Raw genomic sequence first — 10,010 nt, forward strand, 5'->3', positions numbered from 1 at the left:
CACAGTACCAAAGCGGTTGGTCCTCATATTTTGAAACTGCACAGCACCGTGCTATCAATGGACTAGGCTGGTGCAGTCGATTGGATGATTTGGACCACAGAAGTTGCTTGGGACTAAATGGACTAAATGGACTTTTTATAACCTAAACGGATTGGGTCTGATATTAAATAATATAAATGCATATTTTACAGAAAATTAAGTTTGTATCTAATTTGGTCTTTTTCTTTTTTCTTTTTTTTTTTGAGTATCTAATTTGGTCTTAAGCTTTGAATCAAGATTGGATTTGATTTTTTTTTTTTTTAACCCAAGCTTTGTGTCAATATTTGGACATTTTGTCATTAGTATATTATTTTTAAAATCTGATTTATTATTCCCTTACAAAAACTGTTTATTATTGAAACTTTGATATTGTGACTAACGATATAAAGGTAAAAATACAATAAGAGAGATAAAGGAATTGAAACAATTTTGCTATATCTATATATAATACTAGTCATTAACCATGCAATGCCCACAGTATCTAAATAAAAATGACTTGAAAATGAAGGAAGATAAATAATTCAGTTCAAAATAAAGGTTCAAATAAAAAATTGGAAAAAAATACTATTAGTTTTATTTCTTTGAAATTGAACATATAAATAGAACTGAACACATAGGCTAGGACAATGAAAATGATATTAAATAAATAATGAAGGAAAATAAATATTTTTGGTTAAAAATAAAGGTTCAAATAAAAAATTGGACAAAAATACTATTAATTTATTTCTTTGAAATGAACATATAAATAGAACTGAACATATAGGCTAGGACAATAAAAATGATATTAAATATTATCTACGCAATATCAAAATTCATCCTAAATCAAAGTGACAACATACCAACTTATTCACAACTCCTACCTTAAATTTGAAGAACTAAAATATCTATTTCACAGCATTATGGAGAATGATGAAAGCCCTTAATATGAGCGAGGAAATCGCAAACTTTTGCAGACCAAGAACTGAGAGTAATTTGACAGAATTGTAAACTAAGGCTTTCTTCGTATGTAAAATATATCATCCAAAGTATAAAGTGTGTCAGTCTAGTGGAACCATAGAACATGAAAGTACATGTTCTTGTCACTAAGATATAAAGAGCTTAATTAACTTTGTGACTAATCAACAATAGCATGGTGTGGAAATTTTTTACAATAGGAGTCGTTGGCAGGAAGAAAGTTAAATAGATCCAATTGATGTATCTGACCATAAAGTAACAACTTGAGAATCTGGTTCAGAGCGTTAAAACATTAAATAAATTATCAAATTCCCTTTATATATATAATAATGGTGTGCTACCCCAGTGCCCCATCAACAGTGATAAGGCCTCACCTATTCCGCACATATTGTGAGAGTCCTGTGTCCATTGGAGGAATTCCTAGAATTGCATATACATATGTAGCACTAAAAAAAGAGTCTTGTGTCAACCTTTTTTTTTTTTTTTTTGATAACCTTCAATATATATTTCAAAAACAATTAGAAAAAGACAAAGCAAGGGCATCTTCCTTACAAGCAGAAGCCACAGAGGCTGGAAGATTGCCCGGACAAGAAGAAAAGAAGAACAGGACATCAGTGTGTACTTTGCTGCTTCATGAGCAGCAGCGTTTCCACTTCTTTTAACCCAAAAAAACAAACAAGAAACAAAGGATTTAGCCCACAACCAAATGTCAGACACCAGAGAGGAGATAGCCCATTGGGGGCAGCCCGAGTGGTCAAGGATAGAGTCAATACTGAGTTTTGAATCACTTTCCATAATGATCTCCCTCCAATTTTCGCCTCTGGCTAGATGAAGAGCCCATAAAATAGCTTCAGTTTCAGCTACAATTGGTGATCTCTTTGGCAACAACTTGGACCAGGCCTTCAGTACATAACCATGCTCATTTCTAGCAACCGCCACAATAGCTGAGTTGTTTTGAGCGATAGCTGCATCCACATTGATTTTGATAAAACCCAGGGGAGGTGGGGACCATTGGATCACTGGTTGTGTCGTTAACGAAGCTTGAGGCTTGGAGAACACATTAGCACATTCCTTAAACTTTGCCTCGATTCTACCAACAGTTGCCTGAATGTCAACGGGACCTTTTTGGTGGATGACGGCATTACAGATACACCATGTCTCCTCCAAAGTGAAAGCCATTTTAAGAGATACCAACCAAAGATCATGTGGTTGACATAAGGAAGCTGGTGGTTCAAGGATTAGCTTGGTGATGTCCCAGAGCTAATTGGACTTCCTCTGACTCGAATCCCTAGCAAGCTGCGAACCAAAGAGCCTTGGCAGCCAGGCATCTAAAGAAAAGGTGAGATGCAAATTCAACCTCCTGGTCACAAAGAACACACCGTGGTTCAGGAATATCCAAACGGCTCATCAAATTTTCCCTTGTGGGGAGTACATTAGTAGCAACTCTCCACAAAAACTTTTTAATTCTTTCAGGGCCTTTTATCTTCCAGAGTTTTGACCAATTAATTCCAGTGGTAGCCTGGGAGAGGGTGCTAGGCAGAAGCTTTTTATATGCAGATTTGACTGAGAAAAGTCCTTTTGAGTCCAAGATCCACATGAGCTTGTCAGGGCTTGGCTTAGCAGGGATTGGAATGGAGAGAATAGCATTAGCCGATATGGGGTTGAAAGTATCCAGGACAATGGATGTTCTCCAGGCACGGTGGTCTTGCTCAATAAGTTGAGCTACTTTCATTTCCGATTGAACAATTGACTCATCTTTTGGGGAGGGGGTGAAACCATCAATCCAGGGAACCCAAGGGTCCAGCCATACATCAACTGACTCCCCATCTCCAATAATGAAACATGCTCCCTTCTGCACCACTTCCCTAGCTTTCTCAATGGCTTTCCAAATTGGTGATGCGTATCTAGCAGCTTCCGTCCTCAACCAATCCTCTTTTACCTTATATTTTGCTCTAAGGATCCTCATACATAGGCTATCTCTTTTAGATGCCATCATCCAAGCCAACTTCGCCAGTAAGGCAGAATTTAAGGATTTGGTTTTTTTGAAACCCAAGCCACCAACACTACTTGGGCAGCATAAACTATCCCAAGATTTCCAAGCCAAAAATCTGCCTTCAAGTTTGTTTGGTTTCCACCAAAACCTTCTTGTAAGGCCATCCATTTTATCGCACACCTTATTTGGAATAGGGAAAGAGGACATAGTGTAGATCGGTATTGATAGTGCCACTGAGTTTATTAAAGTCCTTCTCCCTGCCCATGAAAGGCATTTGCTTCTCCATCCCGCAAGCTTTGCTTCAATCTTATCCTCAAGGTAAGCAAAGTCCTTTGAAGGTGCTCTTGACAAGAACATGGGCGCTCCTAGGTAGACCGCTTCCTTTTTTAGGTTTCTTACTTGGAGGATGCCTTTGATGGACCTGCGAGTTTGGCTTTGGGTATGTTTGGAGAAAAATACACCCGACTTGCTTCTATTGATGGCTTGGCCCGACCACCTACAGTACTTCTCCAAAGTTCTCACTAGACTTTCTGCATCTTTTCTAGAGGCTTTTGAGAACAAGACGACATCATCGGCATACATATCGTGAGAAATAGTAGGACCACTGATACTAGTCTTTATGCCAGCAACATTTTTCAGCCTGAGTTCATACTCTATGAGTCTGGATAACACTTCTTGCCCCAATATGAAAAGGTAAGGGGATAGCAGATCTCCTTGCCTCAGCCCCCTACCTAGTTTGAAGCATTCGGATTTGCCTCCATTTACAACCACTTCAAAGGAAACTGAGGATACACAAGCCATAATCCATCTAGTGAAGGTTTCGTTGAATCCAAAGTGAAGGAGGATGGCAGTCAAGAACTTCCAATTAACTCTATCATAACCTTTTGGAGGTCAAGCTTGATCACCATGAGTCCTGGCTTTGTCTTACGAGTTTTGAAGCTGTGGAGGATTTCCTGGACAATGATTTGATTTTCCGCTATCCACCTATTTGGTATGAAGGCCGATTGAGATAGGGAGATCAATTTATCTAGTAGTGGCTGAAGCTTCCCTACCAATAGCTTAGATATGATTTTGTAGACCACGTTACAGAGGCTGATTGGTCTGTAATGATTGACAGGTGAGGGGTTAGATAATTTTGGGATAAGGACAATTAAGGAAGAGTTTACCTCTTTTGGCATTGAACCCACGGTGAAGAATGAAGTAACTGCCTTAATGACGTTTTTTCCCATAGTCGACCAAAGTTGTTTGTAGAACAGAGCCGGGAATCCATCAGGACCAAGGGCCTTGCATTTGGAACAAGACATCTTTGATTTCCTCCGGGGTTGGGATGCATATTAGTCCCTCATTTTCTTCTTCAGTGATGCAAGGCAACACCAAATGATCAAGGTGCTCAGGGAAATAAACCTCCTCTTCTTTGAATAGATTTATGAAATTTTCCCAGAATTTGTCTTTGATTTGGCCTGACTCATGGATCCATGTTCCTTCCTCATTTTTTATGGCATCTTTATTGTTTCTTCTCCTGTGAATGATGGTGGACAGATGAAAAAACTTTGAGTTTTTATCACCCAGTTTGAGCCATAATTCTCTGGACTTTTGTCTCCATACCACTTCACTTCTAAGGAGCCATTCCGAGAGCTCGGTTTGAAGATCTTTTTCAAGAAATCCATTTTCAAGTGAAGGACTTCCTTGATCTTCTTTAGAAGAGAGTTTATTCTATCCTGGCAGCGTCTGAAAACCTCCTTATTCCATTTGCGAAGTGCCTCTCTGGTTACCGCTTGCTTTTTGTACAATTTAACAAACTCCGAGCCCGATACCTTTCCCTTCCAAGCTTCTTTAATAACAGCACTACATCTTTCATCCCTCAACCAAACCGCCTCGAACCTGAATGGTTTGTGAGCAAACCTTTCACAAGGGTTTGTATCCATCAGGATTGGGGCGTGGTCTGACTTGATAGCACCTAAATGCGTAATGGTTGCCCTTGGGTAAGCCAGTCTCTATGAAATGCTTGCCACTCCCCTGTCTAGCCTCCTTTTGATTGAAGCTTTTCCCCATTTACCTCTGGCCCATGTGTACTTATTTCTTGAGTACCCCAAATCCACTGCATTGAACTCAAACAGCAGTTCTTTAAGATAATTTGTAGCTGAAGGACCTCCCTTGTTACCTCCCAATTGCTCTTCTTCATTAACAATGTAGTTAAAATCTCTCATAATAGCCCACGGTCCCTGGTGAGATTCAAGAAGAGCAAAAAGATTCCCCCATGCTTTCTTCTTCTCTGAATAATATGGTGGTCCATAGAAGCCCACTAACATCCAGTCGACACACTGGTCAGAGACCTTAACTGCAATTAAATCCTTATTGAACTCCACAACTTTTAAATCTATTCCAAATTTCCACATAAGGCATAAACCACTTGCATTACCATTTGCCTCAACAACACAAGATTCATCAAACTTTAAATTTTTTTTAAAAAACTCCATCCTATATACATCAGCTTTAGTTTCAGAGAGGAAGACCACCTTAGTCCTTGCCCCTTTTATTTGAGCCCCCAAGGCTCGAACTGTCGAGGCGTTGCAGATACCTCGACAATTCCAACCCAAGATTCTCATGGTGAATTTGGAGGCATGATAAGGCCCACCTCCTCGGCCGTAGAAACAGAGTTAGAGAAAACACAATCAAATACCATAGGGGTGGAATGGAGAAAAGGCTTAGAATGGAGTTCACCATGATTTACAACTTCTCTCCTTTCTTCCAAAATAAAAGATTCCAATCCTGAACACGGAATAAAAGACACTAAGATTGGGTCGAAGTATACCTGCTCTGTACCCATGACTGCTTTCTTCAGCTTCTTTGAGAATTGTTCAAGCTCCGGTCCAGATATTTTCCTCTTCAGCTTTGCGGACTGATTTTCTGGAAAAAAAATTGGGCAGCTTTGCGATTTGTTTTCCAAATGGAGCTTTTTTGCTGGTAGCGGTGAAGGAGTTTTGGTTTTGGGGATTTTGACCACTTAGATCAGAGTGATCAGTATCAGAAGGGTGTTGTTGGTTAGAGTTTATTTTTGGGCTAGCTGGGTTTAGGCCATGAATTAATTGGTCCTTGTTTGAAGGTGGGTCCTCAGATGGGCCTTATTGCTGTGAAGAGAAAGGCTTAGAAGAGTTGGATCCAATTTGAAGCCCAATTGTCACCGATGTCAACAAAATTAGATTCCTATTCACATAGCTATCCAGGCCCACCTCATACTGGGAGGATAAGTGCTGCGACTCAGACGCCAGCTGTGATAACTCCATTCTTGAATTTCCGGGTTCAGTCCTTGCATTGTCCTTTCTAACAGTATTCACGTTATCCACAGGTGTGCACATGTCAGTCTCCAGGACAAGACCACAATCGTGGTTGCACTTTGCCCTTTGCCAGCTGTTTTGGCTGTCGGTTTACTGCCGATATGGCTTAGGCGAGCTAACCGAGTCTGGAGTTGCACTTTGGGCGACGATTTCATCAGGGACATCATCATTTTCTACTCTGAGCCAAAGGCTTGCTGCCTTGAAACTTTTTCCAGATGGGTTATTAAGATGAAACATCTCGGCCGAGCAGTTCTTTTGGTCATGTCCAATAGAATCGCAACGGTAGCAAAGATCTGCAATTTTTTCATATTTTAAACCAATCCATAAATCACTTCTGTTTGGTCGAGGAAGGAAAACCCCTAGAGATAAAGGTTTGGCTATGTCCACTTCAACTCTAATTCTAATAAATTTTTTCCATGCTCCTCCAGGTTCACTTGTCAGGTCCACTTCCAAGACCAAACCCACTCTAGCCCCAATCCTTCTAAGATTCTCCTATGTTTTCCAGAGGGGAGGTAGTCCATGAACTTGAACCCAGATTGAGGATGTTGAGAAATCTACTTCCTGCCAAGTGAGATTTGGACTCCACCTCTTGAGCACTAGATGACCGCCTTTGATGGACCAAGGTCTCCTCGTGTAGACTTTGTGAATGTCTACTTCATGGTGAAAGATGAACATAAACACTTCTTTACTGAGTCTTTTGGTTTCCATTGGGTACACAGGCTTCCAATCCTTTTCAGTGATATCTTTTACCATATTGTAGCTGATGTTTTTGGGGGTTATAATTTTGGCTAGAAGGATAAGTTCCGAAGGAAGGTTTGTATTTTGGTTTGGAGGGAGCTCTAATTTATTTTCATTGCATGAGCATTTCTCTGTCCTAGCCACCAGATCTGAGACCTGCATGAAGGAGACTCCGACCTTTGGGATGGGAAAGGTTCTAAAAGGTAATCTACTAAAAAGGAAACTTGAAGGTGAGAGGGTAGAAGAAAGAGGACGGCAGGTGGAGGCGGAAAGGAGACTAGCTCCGATGAGAGGGGAAAAGGAGAAGAAGTACTATACTAGTACAGAGAGAAAGGAGACTAGCTTCGGAATTTTTATATTTTGATTATTGTCTTGTGTCCACCTATGATAACCCACCAGGTTTTCTCTATAACCACCACAAGGGAAAAACGTTAGCTTTCCAGAAGCCACTCTTTCTTTCGGATACTAATAGTGAGCTCCGGGTGAGGATTATGATTATCCTATGAAAAGATGAACAAATGAAAATCAATAAGCTTATTTTTATGTATTGAACACTATTTTGCAACAAAAACCTCATACACTCATAAGCTAGGAAGCACGAACATGGGTACACGTATGGGTACAACACGGCGTGACAGCAATTTAAAAAAAAAATACAGGTACCATAGGGGTCATACATATATTAATTAATTATTAAATATATTTATAATTTTATATGTGATTAAACATTTATTTTACATATAATATTAAACAAATATCAATTTAAGAGAAATAATGAATATTTATTTAATTAAAGTCTAAGAGTCTTGAAGTCAACACTATATATATAATTGGGTTCAAGTTACACCTAATGTAACTAAGCAATGTTACACCATCCAATAACTTGTTATAGAATTCATATTTTGAAAATCCACCGTTAAATTACATGTTTTATATGTTCTTAACATTTATACAAATTTTCACGTCAATTAGATGTTGTTTACCATTCAATCCATAAACTCATCTTTTATGCATTTAAACAATTGATTGATGACATAACTATTAATCTTTGATCACTTTGAAATTTTGTAAGTATGGAGAATGTATAAAGATAATGTAATCTAACAGTGGATTTGTCAAAATTCGCATCCAATTAAAAAATATTGAGTGGTGTAACATTACTTAAAGTTACACCTAGTGTAACTTTAAAGGTGTGTTTGGTAGACTGTAATAGACACTGTAATGTAATGGCTATTCCTTTGGTTTAGCTATTCAATAGTTTGGTTATATTTTTATTATAGAGAATAGCCATTCCTTATGAATAGCTATTCTTTAAAATGAAGAATAATTATTCCTCTCTAAAAGGGTTGAAATAACTATTCCTTAGTAGATGTAATAATTTCTAACATTAATATATTTCCAAATAAATAAACTTTCCATATCCACCTAACAATTATGGAAATAAAAAATCATCAAAAAATAACTCATCTCTCTAAAATTTAAAATATATTATATTCTAGGAAATATAATTTTATGAATTAGATATTTCCTAAAATAGATCATAAGTTTTATTCTAATGTTACAACTTTTATTCCCAGTAATAAAGATTATCATTCCTATTGTAATCCACATTCAGTCTACCAAACGTACCGTAAGTAATATTACACCACCCAATAACTTGTTATAGAATTTATATTTTGAAAATCTCACCGTTGCGTGTAATATTGAGTGTTGGATTGCTTTGTCATGGTCTCCTTTTCTATACATTTGATTTATTGTTACTTGCTTTTTATGGTAACAAACTTACCCATGAAGCCTATGCAGATGACCTTCCCTTTTGACGAACGTGGTTGTTATACTTCAACTAAATCATCATCATTTTTTTACCCCCTTCTATACTATACAATCTCTTCTTCCCTTTTAAAGTCTCTTATGATTAGGCTTGCAAAAGAGCCAAAAATTTATTCCTCACCTCTTCTGGCACACTATGACAAGGCTCACAATTACCCCCCCCCCCACCCCCAAACAACGAATAATTTTGCAATAATTACATTGAACCCACCTTGTAGCACTATTTATTTCAACTGCATGCTCCCATCCTAGGTCTGACCTATTTCCAACTACATTTTTGAACTTAAATCTTCTTTCTAGCAAAAGAAGACATTGTAGATTTGTATTGGACATTGGGGGGGGGGGGGAACCTTAACAACATTTACTAAATTTACTTTAAGAAAAAAAAAAATTTAGATTACAGCTTAGTCTTTAGAGTGAGCTAAGTAGCTAACAACAACCAGGGCTGTCCACGGGTCGGGTGGGTCAGGTTTGTGCCCAACCGGCAACCGACTCGTAAGAGGGTCGAGTTTCATAGGTCGGTTTTCCGTCAAGTGGGCATCGGTTTCAAGTGAAGCCAAAACCCACAAGAAACCACTAAAAAATGGCGAAAATCGGCAAGATGTCGCCCGATCTATCCAAGATCTGATGAGATCTAGCTGAATTTGGCAGAGATTTCGTCAAATTCGATGATTTTCCCCGAAATCGTGCTAAGAATCGCCGAATCTGGTGTATTTATGCCAAATCTGATTGTTTTGGTCACTGAAATCTGCCAAATCAAGTTGAAAAACTCGTCGGAAAGCTTGAGAATTTGCCAAAATTTGATGTCTTCGAGCAGGTTGTGTTTCATGGGTTTTGAAATAGGGAACTCGAAATTGACCTGTCGACATCGGGTTTCGGAGCTCAGGACCCACATTCGACCGCCGAAGCAGTCAAATTGAGTGGCAGCGGGTCGAGTACGAGCGAGTTAGGTAGGTGGGTTGGACAGCCCTAACAACAACAGCTACACATAATTATAAGATGTAGTAGTATAGTGTTTCTCTCTCAAAAAAACACAACCAGAAACCCTAATTTGAAACAACAATTTTAAATCTCGTACATCAGATTCACAATGGGCTAAAAATGATAACACTTTTATATCG

At 38.6% G+C, this 10,010-nt stretch overlaps 1 protein-coding gene across 1 annotated transcript; it reads right to left on the reverse strand.

Annotated features, from left to right (window-relative positions):
• Positions 1–4,255: 4,255 nt before the first annotated feature.
• Positions 4,256–5,592, reverse strand: LOC115964930. Its single transcript, XM_031084157.1, has 3 exons — positions 5,043–5,592; positions 4,592–4,943; positions 4,256–4,505 (listed from the first exon to the last, which is right to left on the reverse strand). The coding sequence occupies exons 1-3, from the start codon at positions 5,590–5,592 to the stop codon at positions 4,256–4,258; spliced, it is 1,152 nt and encodes a 383-aa protein (XP_030940017.1).
• Between the last annotated feature and the right edge of the window lie 4,418 nt (positions 5,593–10,010).

The sequence above is a fragment of the Quercus lobata genome, chromosome 10, assembly GCF_001633185.2.
Source record: "Quercus lobata isolate SW786 chromosome 10, ValleyOak3.0 Primary Assembly, whole genome shotgun sequence".
In the NCBI taxonomy this organism is placed as follows: domain Eukaryota; kingdom Viridiplantae; phylum Streptophyta; class Magnoliopsida; order Fagales; family Fagaceae; genus Quercus; species Quercus lobata.

What these genes read in the sequence shown, in the direction of transcription:
- LOC115964930 (XM_031084157.1), bottom strand. Translation starts at nt 5,592, where the DNA reads ATGAGAATCTTGGGTTGGAATTGTCGAGGTATCTGCAACGCCTCGACA. An exon ending in TAAGTACACATGGGCCAGAG is followed by an intron (nt 4,944 to 5,042) that starts GTAAATGGGGAA and finishes TTACGCATTTAG; the next exon opens with GTGCTATCAAGTCAGACCAC. An exon ending in GGCTCCTTAGAAGTGAAGTG is followed by an intron (nt 4,506 to 4,591) that starts GTATGGAGACAA and finishes CATCATTCACAG; the next exon opens with GAGAAGAAACAATAAAGATG.